General features: G+C 42.5%; 1 protein-coding gene across 1 annotated transcript in view; it reads left to right on the forward strand.

The window, feature by feature from the left end:
* Positions 1 to 505: 505 nt before the first annotated feature.
* The window catches only part of PGM3 (phosphoglucomutase 3), a 57,063-nt gene continuing 38,862 nt past the window's right edge, over positions 506 to 18,706 (forward strand). Inside the window, exons 1-5 of the mRNA XM_033939427.1 lie at positions 506 to 846; positions 6,594 to 6,802; positions 8,559 to 8,743; positions 15,075 to 15,142; positions 17,104 to 17,237. Coding sequence (XP_033795318.1) covers positions 6,599 to 6,802; positions 8,559 to 8,743; positions 15,075 to 15,142; positions 17,104 to 17,237 — 591 coding nt within the window. The 5' untranslated portion in view covers positions 506 to 846; positions 6,594 to 6,598. The remainder of the gene's footprint in view (positions 847 to 6,593; positions 6,803 to 8,558; positions 8,744 to 15,074; positions 15,143 to 17,103; positions 17,238 to 18,706) is intronic.

Consider the following 18,706-nt stretch of genomic DNA (forward strand, 5'->3'; position numbering starts at 1 on the left):
CATTATCAGGCATCCACGTCTAATTGCCTATTTGGTCTACATGGATGAACGGGGAAGCGTCATCTCTTTTTTTGCAAAACAATAGAGTCTGAGGAATAGTTTACTAGATAAGAGATAAAAGTCAACAGCCAAAAACAGTTGCAAGAAAATAATTTACTAGTGGTGAGTTGTAATAAATACAATGGAATACAATAGTACAATAGTTAAGATCATTTAAGATTAGTCGAGTGTCCTACTGTGGATTAAGAGCTGGTTAAATGGTGAGTATAGTATTCTCAATGGAGAAAAGTAAATTGTGTGCGTGTGGGAGGGGAAGGGGATTGCTGGATCTGAAATCTAGGGCTCTCTCAAAAATTCCCGTTTGGACCCGGGGGTAACTTGTGGCAATGGCATCTCCAGGCACTGAAACCTGTCCCTGCAGGCCACCGTCAAGAAGCAATTTGAGTGTTGCGGCACAATAAACAGATATGCTTGCTAGAGCACCAAGCAAAAAAGAAAAGGCGTTATTGGACGCAGAGAGAGAGGGGAGGGTGAGACGCAGCTACAGGATCTCCTGCGGCTAGAATCGGGAACGGGAGGCTGCCAAAACGTGCCAGAGCCGTAGCCATTTCCCAATCCTGAGACTCCCGCTAAGTTTCCCATTGATAGTGCCGTGTGGCCTGAGCATGCGCACCAGTCGTGCCCGAAGACCCGGAAGCCACGGTCGCTTTTCCAAGACGCTGACTTTTTGCCGATGCTGCTGCGCATGTGCGGGAGCGTGCACACGTTTCAGGTTTCCTTTCGCCGGTAGGCGCCGGAGCTGAGCGTGGAAGAGCGGAGCGGCGGCTTCTTGACCACGGCTACCAGGTACATAAATGAAGAAATAATAAAAGCTGAAGGGGGGCCGCGGGTTTGGCAAGTGCTGCTTCATTTTCTCGCAAATCTGACAAGTCTTTTTTTTTTCTCTTGCAAGTGAGTGCAGGTGCCGCTCCTGCCTATTAGCATTTTGGAGCAGGGTCCCGATGGCTCCCCCTCCTTGTTGCCCCGTTCCTCCTCAGCACCACTTGTGGCATTTCGTGCTGCTAGCTCTGGTATCCATAGGAAACTGCTCTGAGAACCCCCACAGTATGGAGCAAAGTCTTTGACTGTGCCCAGGGTGAGGTTCATTTCCATTGGGTTTAGCGTCCCCCACCATTTTTGAGAACTTGGCTCCTATGCTGGTATCGATTTATGAATCTAGTTCGTATATTTTCCATTTCTGCAATGCCATAGACCCTATTTGCTGCCTGATTTGTATTTTTGCTTCCTCATTCCTAAGGTTCTTTTGTTTCTCTCTCGTTATACCTGGATCTCTCAAACTTTTTTTTTTTTTGGTTCTGGCACACTAAATAGAACAAATGTTTTTCGTGGCACATTATAATTGAAATTATAAAATTTCAAAACCAACAAAAAATTAAATCTGAGAGTTATTTATTTAAAGTTTTTAAAGCTAAATATGGGTAATTTTAACAATGGTGACACTAAGATAGAATAGAATTGCTAATCAATGCGATGTATGTGTTTGTTTTTGAGTGCAAATTAACTCAAAATACAGCTCGATAATCGACAAGCAAACATACATTTCATCATCTACCATCAGCAATCATTCTCTTTTTTTTCTATTTCTTTCAAAGCTGAAAATTCAAGTTCACAAAGATAAGATCCAAACAGTAACAAAGCCTTGATTGCTTTGTTGCTCAAGTTAGAATAACTACTGCATAAAAATAAAATTACTTGCCATTAGTTCTCAAGGACCAATCATATCAAAGAATGAGGCTTGTCGGGGCTGTTGTGTCCTTACGCTCATAACATTGATAGACTCTTGCGTACATGTCATCTATTCTACTGTATACATATGAAGGGAATTTTTAAAAATAAAGTAAAATTCTGGAATTTCTCATGGCACACCCGGAATCTCTTCGGGGCACACCACTCTGTCGTGGCACACAGTTTGAGAGACACTGCGTTATACAGAAATCATGTTCACTCCCGGTCTCTTCTAGCCTCACGTCATGATTAGAGAATGACACGGTAGAAGTTACCCGCGGGTAACCCATCAAAACAGGGGGGGAGTGCTCACTACGGGCACGGGGACAAGGCCATTCACTGCCCTGTGGAGCGGTGAATGACCTTGTCCCCGCAGTTAAGGGAGGGAAGGCGCGCGGTCCCCTCCCTCCCTACGGCCAAATCTATCTCCCTCCCTCCCTCCCTCCCCCTTATCTTTGTGGCGCTTTAGAAAAGAAACTTACTGAAGCCTGCCTGTGCCTGCAGTTGTGTGCGTGTGGGCGGAAGCTTCTCCTCTGACACAACTTGGTTTTAATTCAGCCTTTCTGTGGTCATGATAGGGCCATCTACTGGCCAACTGATTCCCTATGTACAATCCAACAGTGGTTCCCCTCAGCCCTTCCATTGTTTAACTGACAAGACATTAAGGGCTCCTTTTACAAAGGTGTGTTAGGGCCTTAATGCCAGCATTGAGCTGACGTTAGTTCTAGAAGTGTAGTGCGGGTTAAGCACGTGCTAAAATCCTGTGTGCGCTAAAAATGCTAGCGCACCTTAGTAGAAGGAGCCCTAAGACTCTGCTGAGAAATATCATTACAAAACAAAATATATATTTATGATTTTAAAAAACACTGAAATTCATGTTGGATAATGGGATACGCTGGCGGCTAGGAGAAGTAAATAGAAATGATACAGTAAGATTTCCCCGTCCTGATGAAGTATTTGCGAAACACATCGGCAAGGGGATAAGAACTATACAACTATAAATTACAAACTACACGTCAATAGCTACAAATTAAAGCTAAATCCCGCTTCAGATTCAGTTATGTTGATGGGAAATATATTTATTATGAAATATTTATTTATTTATTGAAATAATTAGAAATTGAATAAGAAGAAATATAAGTTTAAAAAAGAAAATAATAACAATAGTGAAAAACGATAAACTGCCAGGTTGGGAGTAATGAGGATTTCTGCCCCCACAAGTTATAGTACTGAGGTGGATGTCTGAATATCCCTATAACGCCTGAGCATTAAGTATGAACTAGTTTATCTGAAAAACTATCATTCTCATCCTCCGTGGGGAAGTTTGTGTGGGATAATGGGTGTGGCACATGGCAGTGAAAGAGTTAAGAGCAGGATGGTTGGGGAGTGGAGGGACTCTGTAGTGCCCCAAGCATGTACCGTATTTGCCGGCGTATAAGACGACTTTTCAGTACCTTAAAATCCTCCCCAAAGTCGGGGGTCGTCTTATACGCCGGGTACTGTTTACATCACCCGGTGCCGGTCCGCAGAAAATTCCTGCCGGTCCGCACAGGACCGGCGAGATGGACCCGTTAAATTTTCTGCCCCGATGGTGTTTGCAGAAATCTTCTGTTCCTCCCAGCCTCGGGCGATCAAGACAGGCGGTCATTCCCTCTGTGAGTCTCGCCTATGCGGAAACAGGAAGTTGAAACAAAATAGGCGGGACTCAGAGAGGGAAGGTCCCGACGTTTGCAGCCTGTCTTGATCGCTGCCCCTGCTGAGTCGCCGAAGAGGGCCGTGGGGTAAGTGCAGGCAGAGAGAAGATGGTCAGCGTGCGCGGGGAGGTCAGCGTGTCGATTGGGGCCATCAGCAGCGTTTGTGCTGAGTCTGCCCACGTGCAGGATGCGGCGGGTAGGGGCCTCCGACTCATCTTGGGCGGCTGGGCCTGCGGTGCAAAGCTGTTTTTGCCGGCTTGGGGGGGGGGGGTCGCGAATCGGAAGAAGGGGTAGTCTTATACGGCGAGTATATAACAAACTCTATATTTTAACTGTAAAAATTGGGGGGTCGTCTTATACGCCGGCAAATACGGTACTTATTTTGCTAAATAGTTAATCCAGGGCTGGGTTGGGGGAAACAGTTATTTAGTGTAATTATACATGTTTTTGCCTTTGGGGGGGGGGGGGTTGAGTTTTTTTTTTTTTTAACAAAATAATAAAGAGGAGCCCAATGGGTAAATTATGACAGCAGCCTGCCTGCTTTAAGTAGACCTGAAGTCTTTACTATCTCAAGTTCTGCTGTTTCCACGGTTGATTAAGATTAGGAGGATCTATTGTGCTTTATCTATAGTTACATAATGGAAACAAAGAGAACAATGGGAAAAAAAGAATGCACCAATGTTGGTATACCTTTTTTTTTTTTTTTTTTTTGCAGCTATGTGACTTTTCTGTTCTCCAGCACTTTTCCATTGGACTTATGCATAAGTTCATCTCATATATAGCAAAATTTAAATGCTAAGTTCTCTGAAAAAGATTCAATCAGAATGTAGTCTGGCTAGCATAAAGAATCTATTGTACCACTTTGGTATTGAATTAGTGAAAGGCAATATATCAAGTCAATTAATATACTAAGTTATGACCAATGTTTCCTGCATCTTAATGAAATGCACTTTGTTCATATCTGTCTTTTGCAGTACTCGGAGGAACAGTTTCAGAAAAGCTTTAGCTGGGGTTGTCATGGCAAGTCACTGTGGTTCTATTGACATGAATGGAGCTGGCTGCAAGCTGCCATGGTAACCTGAGGCAGAGTCCCCAAAATGTCCAGAAATCTGGGAACAGGGAAATTGCTTTTCAAAGTAGCTGCATTACAGGAGTGGGTTAGCGGAGAGTCCAGCAAAAATAACACAGGTAGTCTCAAAGAAAATTACTGTATATATCAGGGCTGTGGAGTCGGAGGAAATTTCGGGTACCTGGAGTCGGAGTCTAAAGTACAAAAAACTGAGGAGTCGGAGTCGGAACATTTATCTACCGACTCCATTTTTGAACTTGGCATACCAATCACGAGCGATTCTTTCAGCTATAGCACCCACTATATACACAGCACAAATGTTGCGAGCAGCTTCTGCAGCCTTAGAACTTTGATTAAAAGCAAAAAGAAGATGGTGTCGAAAATGCTCATTTCTCTCAACTTGACATTCCATTTTAACGATCTGAAAATTAACCAGTGCTGTGGAGTCGGAGTCGGAGGAAATTTCTGGTACCTGGAGTCGGAGTCGGAGTCTAAAGTACAAAAAACTGAGGAGTCGGAGTCGGAACATTTATCTACCAACTCCACAGCCCTGGTTTATATTCGAATATAAACCAAAATTTTGGGGCCCAAAAATGGAGGTCTCGGTTTATATTTGGGCCAAGGTCCACTTGCCTCCCTCCCGGACTTGTTGCAGGCCCCTGCTGGGCCGCAAGGCTCTGTACCCTGTTCCCCCTCCATGCCCTGTCCATTGTACCTACTTTCTGCTGATATCCTACATGTTGCTGCACCTTCCGTATGACACGCGTACCTGGAATCCCTGGTGGTCCAGAGGTGTAGTGGGCAGGAACGAGCTTTCCACACTCCTGCCTCGCTGCTGCGAGTTCTGGTGGTTCATCTGTACTGAGCAAGAGTGCATTTCCTGCGCTGCTGCTTGGCACTGAGCGGCTTCCTGAATGGCTGCGGCGAATCTCGCGGGGAAGGTGCACTGGGTGCAGATCCTGGCAGGGAAAGACACTTGAATATTAAGCCACCCATCTTATATTCAAGTCAACCATTTTTCCTCTTTTGGCGGGGGGGGGGGGGAGGGGAATGGGGTGAGTGGGGGTTTGACTTATATTCGAATATATACAGTACTTAACATGCAGCCCCTTACCTCCCTCCGGCCAAATCTATCTCCATCCCCCTTACCTTCGCGGCGCTTTAGAAAAGAAACTGATGCCGCCGAAGCTTGCCTGTGCTGCCCTGCAGTCGCGTGTGTGTGGGCGGAAGCTTCTCCCCTGACAATTGTCATTTTATAAACACAAATAAAACACAGCAAGGTTCAACAAAACCCATCTCCCCTCCCTTTCACAAATATCCCCTTCACTATTGTGAAAACTGAACAAACCAAATTACTACAGAATACTACATAGAAAATCAAGCTAACAGAATACTTCAGTCACACATGACAGAAATAGTGTTAGGGGAGAGCAACTAGGGCAACTGCCCCCTGGTCAGAGAGAGAGCCCTAAGCCAGCTGGAAGCTAAAGAAGCACAGCCTGGACTTTGCGGTCCCCAGTTATGTCTAATACCAGCTCTAGCAGGATACATATTTCAAATCTGAAATATTCTAATCACAAAATATAAAATAAATTTATTTTTTTTTATTTTTGTTGTCTGGTAATTTTATTCTGCAAATCACATTGGTCTCAGGCTTTGGTTTTAGGTTCCTTCTGTCTTCATCATGGCATGGCTGGCTCCTGAAGGTAAAATGGGCGCAAGAGGAGCTGGGGAGAAGATGCTGAGTCTGACACGGGTGCAATTTTTTTACCACAGGAGTAAGACTTTTCACCGCTCCCACGGGGCGGTAAAAGGTCTGGTCCCCATTCCCACGGGGCGGAGAAAGGTCTTGTCCCCATTCCTGCGGTAAACCAGCTGCAAATGTCTCCATTCCTGCGGTAAACCAGCTGCAAATGTCTCCATTCCTGCGGATTTACTTCGGTGACCCACAGTTTACCGCGGTAAACGGTCCCCATGTCATTCTCTAGTCTAATCTTCTTACATGGTATATTTTTATTTTTGTATATCTTCTCATTTTGTTTCAGTAAGAATGGATTTTGCTGCAATTGCAAGGCTTTCAACAGAGCACCCAAAGCCTATAGGCCTTGAGCTTCAGTATGGGACTGCAGGGTTTCGGTCAAAGGCTGAACAGTTGGACCACATCATGTATCGTATGGGGTTATTGGCTGTACTAAGGTCCAAACAGACTAAATCCACTATTGGAGTTATGGTTACAGCATCCCATAATCCAGAGGTAGGAATGGCTCTCTCTTTCTAGATCTCTATTCCTTCTACCCCTGCAAAAGTATGCAGGGTCTAAGCACTGGAACAGTGAGGCCTTGTCTGTATGAGTGAGAAGTATTTAACCATAGGATGCATGGAATCCTCTTTGTAGTGGAAGATGCTTGATTTAAAGTTTGAACTATGATCTTTGAACTTACATCGATCGGTGCCTTGAGGAAAAAGTAAGGGCTAGTTAGATTTATGAACATGGCATTATTTAGAATGTGTCTCATTTTATGTAATAGGACCTAGAGAATGACATGGAGGCTATTATCCGCGGTGAGAGGAAAAAAGTGGTTGCCGCAGGTACAGAATCAAGGCCATTCACAGTCCCATGGAGCAGTGAATGGCTTTGTCTCTACAGTTAAATGAGGGAACGCATGCGGTCACTGATTGCGCGGTCCAGCAGCCCCCTCCCTCCTTCCTAATGATCATTACCATCTGGGTATCTCCTTCCCTTCCCCTCACTTTCGTGGCAATTTTTAATTTTCTCTCAACAAGCAGTTGCGTGTGGCTTCCAGAAAGTTCTCCTCTGACGCAACCGGAAACAGGAAGTTATGTCAGAGAACTTTCTGGCAGCTGCATACAACTTTAAGGCTCCGGCAGCTTGTTGAGAGAAAAATAAAAATTGCCAGCGAAGGTAAGGGGAAGGGAGGGAGGGAGATGCTTGGGCCGCGACAAGCGGGAGGGAGGGAGGGGGCTGCTGATGGACCATGCAAAGGGTGCTGAAGGGAAGTGGAGAGAAGAGGTGGGGTGAGAGGAACAGACACTGAAGGGAAATGGGGAGGAGAGAGTGGCGAGATGATGGAAATGGGGAGGAGAGAGTGGGAAGAAGACGGAAATGGGGAGGAGAGAGTGTGGGGAAGTGAGAGAGGGGAAAAGATGCTGAAGGAAAGTGGGTAGGAGAGAGTGGAACAGACACTGAAGAAAACTGGATGGAAGGAGGGGATAAAGAAAAAAAAAAAAGGGGCATATGCTGGATTGGGGAAACAGATACCAGATCTGAGGGGAGGAAAGGAGGAGAGAGATGCTAAAAACCATCTGGGGGAGGGAAGTAAAGATGGAAAGGAAGAAGACATAGATGCCAGACTATGGGAGGAGCAGAGGGAAGAAGATGGGTGCCAGACCAATTGGGGGAGGGATGTGGAGGGCGAGATGGAAGGGAGAGGACCAGTAACAGAGCATATGGAAGAGGCAGAGAGAAGGCAGATAGTAGATGGAAGGAATTGAATGAGTAGAAGATGAGGAAAGCAGAAACCAGACAACAAAGGTAGAAAAATTTTCTATTTTCTTTTTTTTTTTTTTTTTTTTTTGCTTTAGGATAAAGTAGTATATTAGTTGTGTTGATAAACATTTATAAACAAAGCCCTACCAGCTGAAGATTTCATTGTCTAGTTAGACAGCCAGAATTTTGATTTATAAAATGACAATTGTACAGAATATTGTTTCTTTTTGTACTTTAATGAAATAAGTTCAGTATAAAACTATTCGAGGCTTGTGTGGATGGGATCAGATGGTTTGCGGGGACAGGGACTGAGCTTGCGAGGCAGGGCCAGGGACCGAGCTTGCGGGGACGGGACAGGGACTGAGCTCGTGGGGACGGGACAGGGATGGGGACAAATTTTTTCCCCATGTCATTCTCTAGTAGGACCTGCTTAGTAATAAAATGCAGCAAGTTAATAGGATGCTTGCCAAAGATATGATATTCTTTTTGTTTTTGTGTTCAGGAAGATAATGGAGTGAAACTGGTTGATCCTTTGGGTGAGATGCTGGCAGTGGCTTGGGAAGAGTATGCTACATGTCTAGCAAATGCAGAGGAGCAAGATATAACTGCCGTATTGCAAGATATCAGCCAGAAGGAGAGGATAAGTCTAATGCAAGAGGCCTTTGTGGCCATTGGCAGAGACACCAGGTATAGTAGTACAGAATGCTTTCTGTCTTTGGCCTCGGATCTTAATTTACGTGTACAAATGCCAAAAAGGAAAAGGGTTTAAATACAACTAGAAAACAGAACAGAAACATCAAAAACAGAAAAAAAAAATCTATGCTCAAAAAGTAGGCAAGAGTCTTAAATTCAAAACTGGTAGAGAGAAAAAAAGCTGTGTACATATATGGCAGTGTATTGCAAACCATGTGCTGTGACACACTGGCGAGGAGGAGAGTCATCCACGCCAGCTGACTGCCTACAGGATGTGCCTCTCGCTGCAAGAGTCACGTCCTGTAGGCAGTCAGCCAATGTGGATGACTCTCCTGGCCGGCGTCTCTCCTCCTCTCCCGGATCCCTCCACCAAAGCGGGTCGCGGTCAGATGAGCCTCCGCGCACTTCCGGCTGGGGCACTGGATTTAGGGCTCCTTTTACAAAGCCGCGGTAGCGGTTTATCGCGTGTAATAGCGCGCGCTAAACTGCCAGCAGCGCTAGCCGCTACCGCCTCTTCTTGAGCAGGCGGTAGTTTTTTGGGCTAGCGTGGGGGTTAGCGCGTGATAAAAAGTCGCGTGTGATAAAGCCGCTAATGCGGCTTCGTAAAAGGAGCCCTTAGTGTGCCGCAGGCCGGAATGTTTGCAAGACACTGATATATGGGATTAGGACTCAATGGAGCTGATTGCCTTCTTAACCCATACAAATATATAATCTTTGAATATCAAACAAACAAACAAAAAATGCTCAGGCACATCATATCTCAGCAGCTGAGTTCTGGGCATATATCATTAGCAGTGAAAAAGGGCTTTTTCCTTCCATTGTGGAAGACTAGCCTATTGGTTAGTACAGTGGGTTTGATTCCCACTAGAGTGACACGGGGAAAAAATCTGTCCCCATCACTGCACCGTCCCCGGCCCACCATCCTCTGCACCGCCGTTCCCGTCACCCTCACCGCCATCCCTTTCACCGCCCCGTCACCGCCACTGCCATCCCATTCACCGCCCCGTCACCGTCCCCGCTGCATCCATATAAGCCTTAGTACTGTAATATTTAGCTTATTCCTTTCTTATAAATCAAAGTTCCTGCTGCTGAACTAGAGAAAGAGATGTTCAGCTGGCAGGGCTTTGTTTATAAATTTTTATCAACACAACTAATATACTATTTTATCCTAAAGCAAAAAATAAATAAATAAATATACTTTTTTTTTCTACCTTTGTTGTCTGGTTTCTGCTTTCCACATCTTCTCATTCAATTCTTTCCATCCACTGTGTGTCTTCTCTCTGCGTCTTCCATTTGCTGTTACTGTGCCTCTCCCTTCACCCCCTCCCACAATTGGTCTAGCACCCATCTTCTTCCCTCCGCTCCCCCATAGTCTGGCATCTGTCTTCTTCCCTTCCAGCGTCTTCTCCCCACTCTGCCTTCCACATTTCCCTTCAGGGTTTGTTCCTCTCTACCCTCTTTCAATGTCTGTTCTATTCCTTTCCACCACCACCCTTCCCTCCCTCCTTTACCATCTGTTCCTTTCTACCACCCTTCTTTCATATCTTCTATCAGCCCCCCCACCACCACTAGCAGCCCTTTATTACTGTGTTCTGTGTTTTTAGATTTGGGTTTTTGCCATTTCTACTAGCAGACTGTTCCAGGCATCAGTCTTCCGACACTTTTTTCCCTGTAATGTTATGCCATGTCATGACTCCTTTACTGAAGCCCACCAAATATTTTAAAGTTTCCATCACGTCTCTCCATTCCTTCTATTCATCGGCAAGTATATTTTAAGCTTCTAAAGCCTTTTTGTCACTTTCACTCCCTCCTTCCTTGTGTGAGCCGGGAACACGCGCGATCGCGCGGTCCCCGCAGCCCCCCACCCGCCCGCCCACTTGCTCGTTTAACCAGCTTCCTCTCTCCACCTCACCTTAGTTTGCCGGCTTTCTTTTTCGGCGACCCGCACGCTTTCAAAGAGCCGCGCATACGCGGCTGCTCAAAGTTCAGTCTTCTGCTCTGCTGTAACTTCCTGTTTCCGGTTGCGTCAGAGCAGAAGATTGAATACTGAGCAGCAGGCAAACTAAGGTGAGATGGAGAGAGGAAGCTGGTTAAACGATCGATCGGGCAGACGAGTGGGTGGGGGCTGCGGGGACCGCGCGATCCTTGATGCCTCACTGCGGAAACAAGACCATTCACCACTCCACGGGGCGGTGAATTGCCTGGTCCCCGTCCCCGCAGCGACTGCTATTTTTCATTCCCCGTTTTTGGTGGGTTACCCGTGGCTAAACGCGGCTAGCTGCGGGTAACCGCCACCGTGCTATTCTCTAATTCCCACCTAAAATGGATGTGCATAGAAAATGATAGGTCAGAATTGAAGACCACTCCAAGGATGCGAGCAGAGGAGACTGGAACAATGATAGTATTATTTACTGAGATGGAGAAAGGAGGAGGAGAAACAGGGGGTTTAGGAGGAAAGAGGAGCAGCTCGGTCTTGGACATATTTAGTATCAGTTGACGACAGGAAATCCAGGCAGCAATGTCAGCCAAACAAGCAGAGACTTTTTCTTGGACTTTAGGTGAAATTTCAGGGAGCTGGGTTTGATTCCCACTAGAGTTCCTTTTGACCCTGGGCAACTCATTTAACCCTCCATTGCCCCAGGTACAAAATACAGCTTAGATTGTGAGGCCACTAAGGACAGAGAAAGTATCTGCACATAATGTGTACAGTGCTGTGTACAAGTAGCACTTTTTTGTTTTTAAAATTTATCAGCTCAATACGCAGCCAGGCTCAGCCAGAGACTGAACTGACCTTGGATATTCAATACTGGAGGATGCTCAAATCCCACCGTCGAATATCCAGATCTCGGCGGCATCCAGAAGTTAACTGGGCGGGTCCGATGTTCAGACCAGTAGCTGGTTAATTTCACTGCATATACGAGGGTTCTTCAAAATGCCTCCACGCTTCCATATTTTCACGCTCAACCCAAAACAGTCTTCTCTGATGGCATTAAGAAGTTAGTGGGACGCTGTAAAAATTGTATCGCAAAACAGGGTGATGATGCGGAAAAGTGATGAAATTTGCTTTTGAGATATTTAATAAAAAGTGTTAAAAAAAAAAAAAGTGCAGAAATGTTCTGAAGATCCCTCGCTGTTAGGACAGCTTTTTTGCTGTCCTGTCGCTTTGTTCAGTTGCTTAGCTTGGTAGCGGGATGGCCCACCTCACACTGAGGGTTCCCCCTACACATTTAAAAATTGTAATTTAAAAAAATAATTCTTATGGAATTTTTTTAAAAAAATTCTTTTTACACGTAATATTCTACCAAAATCTAAGTCAAATCAAATAACCCCCCTCAACCCAACAATTGTCTTTAAGCATAAGAGACAAGCAAACAGGACACAAACTTGTATCAATCTTGACTGAAACAGCCACTATAGAATGATATGAAACCCTCAGATTCCTGCACTGCTCAATAATGGCATTGAGACAGAAAAACGCAGGGGTACAGTTTTCCTTTCATCGGGTTTTCATATCACTAATTACGTTGCTAACTTTTTTAGAAAAAAAAAAATAACAGAAATGTGTGAGCAATGGAATCCATTACATCTTTCTTGGTGGGGAAGAATTCAAACAATTAAAATGATGGTATTGCCTGTGGTTTGTTATCAAATGAGTATGATACCAATATTTTTTCAGGGGTCATTTTATAAAAAACTTAACAATATTCTTACAAAATTTGTTTGGTTTGGGAAAAGACCAAGAATCGCTTTAGTATCATTACAAAGACCAATTGTGGAAGGGGGGGTAAATTTTCCAAATTTTTATAGGTATCATCAAGCCTATATTTTAAGACAGGGTATGTATTGGATCCTCCCAGATCTCATGGAAAATGTACCAGATTGGCTGTATTTAGAATGGCAGCTCCTGTTCCCTTTATATCCAGAACATCTAATTACCATAACAATGCCTAGGAGATATAAAGATAACAGAATCTTTTTAGATACTTGGAAAACATTGAGATACATAAGTAACCTATCACCAGAACCAATAGCTAAATCTCTAAATCAATCAATATGGGTAAACTCCAGGATCAGAATTGGCGGATTTAAAATCGTCTGGAAACAATGGATAAATGCAGGAATAAGAACATTGAATGATGTCATATCAGAAGGTTCCTTGCTTAGTTTTTCACAATTGCAAAATAAATTTGGACTAAATAAAACACAATATTTTAAATGGATGCAATTGAAGCAAGCCATTCAGGTAGGGTTCCCTGAATGGAAAGATCTTAATACCCAATATAGTTTGCAAGTTTTATGTTTCCAGGCGGATTTCTTGGGACACCAAGCCGCAAAATGGTATAAATTAATATATGGATTTCTAAATAAAAAAAAGAAAACTGGACTTAGGGATATTTGGAGCATTGAGATTGGACAGACAATTTCTGCATCTCAATGGCCAAGATTCTGGTCCTGGAGATTAAGATTAACAAAGTCAGCATCTATGAGTCAAACATGGATATTTTTATTACATAGAGTGTTATGGACCCCGACGCGCTTGCAAAAAATAGATAATACTAGATCTAATAGATGCTGGCATTGTAAAATAGAAGTAGGGACATTAGATCATTTAATTTTTTTTTGTCCTTGCATAAAAGCCTATTGGAATTTAATTTGGCCCCAAATTAACATATTACTAGAAAATCATATTGGTCTCTCATATGATACCATATTATTTGGTACTGCAATGAGAACACAAAGTCCAATATCAGCAAACAATAACAAATTGCTTTTAATATTGACAGGAGTTGCCATGCAGCAAATCACACAAAATTGGAAGGATTATACCAAGCTAAATTATACATTCTGGTGGAACTCGGTGTGTCACATATACAAAATGGAGAAAATATTAGCATTACAACAAGGAAATATAAAAAATTTTAAGAAAATATGGGATCCATTGACAAAATATTCTAAAGATCAGATATCTTAACACATTGATAATAATAATATAGGGTTAGGGAGGGAAATATAGAAATTAATATGAGGAAAAATGAAAAAACAAATAACAGGGGAAAGGGATTCAATATATATGATATGATATTGTACATACAACTATAATTATTATAAACTAAATATTATGCTATTTATTTATTGTAAGAATGAAAATTTTATAAATAAAAATTTAAAAAAAAAAAAACTTTTTTAGATTTCAAGCACCATATTAAATGTGACTTGTGCAAAAGTAAAGAAATAAATAAATGGCAGCACTTAGCGTTATCCAATTGCTGCAAGTGCGGCAAACAAACGCCTGACCCGTGAACACAAAGGCCCGACGGGACCCGTTTCGCCTAATAAGGCTTCTTCGGGGGTCGTAGTGTTCGGGCTGCAAAAGATTAAAACAATTATTAAAATTTACAATCCAATGTTCTAGCTAGCCCAGTCAAATTTTAAAACATTATTATTGGTTTGGTCCTCACTGTGAACAGCTCGATCCGCTGTTAAACAGATAAAAAAAATGGTGCCGGCAAACTACCCGGAACACGCACGCTCTTTAAAGGCAAAAATGAAGACCTCATATGTCACATGACATCAAATTCTACGAGTTTAGAATAATAAGGCTAAAGAATCCCTTTCAAACATATAATATATGTGTTGTTATATTCAAAAGAAAGCATACCAGTCGATGGCATTATTTAGGCCTGATGGTTTCACTGTGTTTAGAAAGAAAATCCATCGGCATTCTTTTTGATGCAATTGTTTTTGACGGTCACCTCCTCTGATGTTAGCTTCTACCTTATCGATGCAAAAGAATTTCAAATCTGTGAACTTGTGATTAAATTGAATGCAATGTTCTACTATAGGAGCTGTTAGTTGTCTTTAAGCATAAGAGACCCAAAAAATATCCCCTCCCTCCCCCCAACTTGGATGTGTATATTCAAAGGGAAAAATTAATATTTATTCTTTACAATATTTTGCTAATGGCTCCCAAACATATATAAATTTCTTAAAATGTGGAATAATTAATAATACAATCATAGTCTGGTGCAGGGAGTGACCTCGGGCAACCCACCTCCCATTTTAAGATATCTTTTAAGTATCATAGGATTGGATATTGGGGTTTACATGTGATTGGACCACCTCTAACCTAGCCAGTTAGGAGATGGTTGGATGGCAAGACTGTTCAGCGGAACTAACCAGTTAAGTTGTTGCTGAATATCCCCAAATAGTCCTAGGCAAGCCAGTTGAATGCCCAGGAGCTTCTCCTAGCTGATTAAATTGCTTTGAATATGTACAGTAGTTACTTGTTTCTTACAGGGGATTATTTTGTTTTGCTTTTTCACAGACCAAGTAGTGAGACGCTTTCTCAGGCTGTCATAGATGGCGTGACTGCTTTTGGAGCCCAATACCACGGTATATGTCCCTTCACAGTTATTCTTTTATGAAGTTCAGGTTCATGCTTGGTGTCATGATATTGTAAATAATGTTTGTGCTTTGCATTTGCCACAATTGCTGGCAGAAACAAAGAAAAATGACACTTTTAAGGGAAAATGTCTTCCTTGGGATTTTCCCTTTGTTTTGAGTACAGGAAGATTTATAAACAGTTGTACAGAATATTGTCCCTTTTTATACTTTAATAGATTTAAATATAAAAATTATACATGTTTGAGGATTATGCAAATGAGGACAGAGTCCTTGGGGACGGGGCAAGGATGGAGACGAAGTCGATGAGACAGGACCCACAGGGACAGAGCCTGTGGGGATGGAGACTTTGTCGCCATGTCATTCTCTACATGCAACTTATTCACTATAAATCCCCTAGAAGGGCCCTTAAAATTTATCTTTTTAATTTTTACCTTAATGATGTGCTGCCAATTTATACAGTAGTTAAGGAAAATTATAGTTTCCTGGGCATGCCCGACTTCTTTGTAATTGTAAACGGCAGAGAACTCATATGGGACTTTGTAGAGTAGAAGTTCTTTTTGCTTTGCATTGCATTGTACTTCTGTGTTAAAAGAAAAAAAGAATGTTCTTATTACCATATTTCCCCATGTATAGGCCACGGCTTATACATGGGTTTTACAATCCCTGGCGGTATAGAAGAATAAAGTTATTATTATTATAAGGGGGCAGCCTATCTAAAGACATCGTAGATAAGCCGCCCCATTGGAAGGTCAGCCGCAGAGTCCCCCGTACCTGCAGCTCCTTCCTGGATGGCTGCCGGCTGCCTCCTGCCTAATCACGGCCAGCGGTGCAGGGCAGGAGCGATCCTGCCAGCATCCAGCCGGCCCTGCACTGCTTCCTCAATGCCTGCGCCAGTTCTTGTGAGCCAGTGGAGGAGAAGGTTAACGTTAAGAGTGACATATCTGAGGAACGGAGTTCTCTGGGAGGTGTATAAGGAGAGAGAAGCGAGGAGAGATATTGAGGGGCAGCAGAAAGAACACACTTGCAGGTCAGGAATAAGATCTTGAACTGTGTGCGATGGCAGATAGGGAGCCAGTGAAGTGACTTGAGGAGAGGGGCGACATGAGCGTAGCGAGGTTGCTAGAACATCACTGTTTTCTTAACTATATAGTAGTCATACTATATGTTCAGTTGTAATGTCGCACTTTATTGCATTGGAGATTATGTTCCCTATACAGGCCTCATTTTGCAAAGTGTCTTCCTCGGGGCAGCCCTTCAATATTCGTATCCTCCCATAGCATGATAATGTTTCTATATTTTATGGTCTTATTATGAATGTGTTTGTTGTTTCCTGCCTCAAAAGTCTGATAGCGTGGGCTAAGAATTTGTAAATAAAGGATGAATAAATGAAAAATGTGCCTTTCATCCAGTCTGTGAAAATTGCCCTTTGCACATGTATACTATAGGTGGGTTCAGTAGATTATCACAAGAAGCCTGTAAAATATATCAGCATTTTATTAGTGACCACACGATGGTGTGCATGTTTGAAAAAAATTAAAACGTGCTATTTCTGAGGAGGGAGTTCTCTGTGAATAACGTTTTTGGGGTATGGTGTTTTGCTTTTTTATTTTTAACATTCTAAGATATTCCACCCTGACTTCATGCACCATTTACCCCCTCTTCTACGAAACTGCATTAGCAGTTTGTAGTGCAGAGAGCCGCGCACTGCTCCCGACGCGCATAGGAATTCTATGAGCGTCGGGAGCAGCGCGGGCCATTCAGCGTGGCTCACTGCGCTAAAAACTGCTATTGCAGTTTTCTTAGAAGAGGGGGTTATTTTGGTATGTGGAATAGACCCCTTTTAAGTCCGAGTAGCCGGGCCCTTGGGCTAAGTTGCAGTATCATGTCTTTTTTAATTTCGCATTTAAAAGATTTTGAACCTTTTTGTTGTTGTTGTTATGCCCTGCTAGATTATGGTCTAGTAACGACACCCCAGTTGCATTATATTGTCTGTTGTCGAAATACGAGAGAGCAGTATGGAACCTCAACCGTGAAAGGGTACTACCAAAAACTCACCAAGGCTTTTGCAGAGCTATGTAAACAGGTAAATCATCTATAGACCCATTAATTTAATCTGGTGAATATTTGAGCTCCCCAAGAACTTGAGCAGTTTCCAAAATGAAATTGAACCTGAAACAGAGAATATAGTTTATTTCATGAAATTAAGGAACTTTAGTAGCAGCGGCCCCTGTTGAGTGAGAGACAGATTTTACTGAATAAAGCTCAGTATGGGGGGTTGGGATTTCTGATTTGATATTAAATGATTAGATTAATAGGACAGAATATATAATATATTACATTACATTACATTACATTAGGGATTTCTATTCCGCCTGTGCCTTACGGTTCTAGGCGGATTACAATAAAGATGATATCTGGACATTTCCAGTAGAATTACATTACAGGAGAAGAGTAGATTACAAGTAACAGTGAAGAGTTACAATACATTCAATATCGCAGCAGATGTAACATAGCCACGGATTACAATAAAGAAAATATTTGGGCGTTTCCAGTAGAATTACATTAATGATATGATATATGTACTACATATGAATTAGTAGGGTTGGGAGGGAGGGTTTAAATATTATGATTTAAGTTAAATTGATAGAGAATCAAGTAATATTGTACAAGTTTAAATTTTATTTTATGATACACTTGTTGTAAGATGTAAAATGAATAAAGAATTTAAAAAAAATAAATAAATAAAGCTCAGTGTGTCTGAGCTCTTAAGATGTGCTAGCAATCACCTACGGGTCATGTACCCTCTACTTGCACAGAACCAGCAGTGAAGCATCCTGTGTTCCAAAATAATTTTTATTTTGAGCAGTTTGGCCTTTATTATAATAATAATTATTTTAAAGAAAGATTTGGCATTGTTGTCAGTTCAGACAGCCCGGTAGGCCTTAGGTACTTTAAATCTCTTCCTTCCTACCCCTCACCCACCCTCTCTAAGGGCTGGATGAGGGCTGAAACTCAACGCAGACAAAACTAAATTCATCCTCGAAAACGACAAAGTCCCAACCATAACCAATATAGAAATTAACACAATCAACTATCCCATTCAAACTACCATAAAACTACTAGGAATGACTATAGACCGATGCTGCACCATGCAACCGCAAATCAATAAAACAATACAGAAATCCTTTGCAGTGATGAGAAACCTAAGACAAGTCAGGAAATTATTTGAAAAAACAATTCAAGCTTATAGTACAATCCCTAATCCTAAATCTGTTAGATTACTGCAACATCCTCTACCTCCCCTGCCCTGCTACAATGACTAAACAACTACAAACCATCCAAAATACAGCTCTGAGACTCATCTACTCATTGAGAAAATACGACCATATTACAGAAGCATACGTCAACTCACATTGGCTACCAATCCAAGAAAGAAGACTATTTAAATTCTACTGTATGTTATTTAAAGCCTTAAACGGAGACAGCCCAACCTACCTGAACAACCGCCTCATCCAAACCACCACAATCAGACATAGAGAAACACACACCCCT

The sequence above is a fragment of the Geotrypetes seraphini genome, chromosome 3 (genome assembly GCF_902459505.1).
Source record: "Geotrypetes seraphini chromosome 3, aGeoSer1.1, whole genome shotgun sequence".
Taxonomy (NCBI): domain Eukaryota; kingdom Metazoa; phylum Chordata; class Amphibia; order Gymnophiona; family Dermophiidae; genus Geotrypetes; species Geotrypetes seraphini.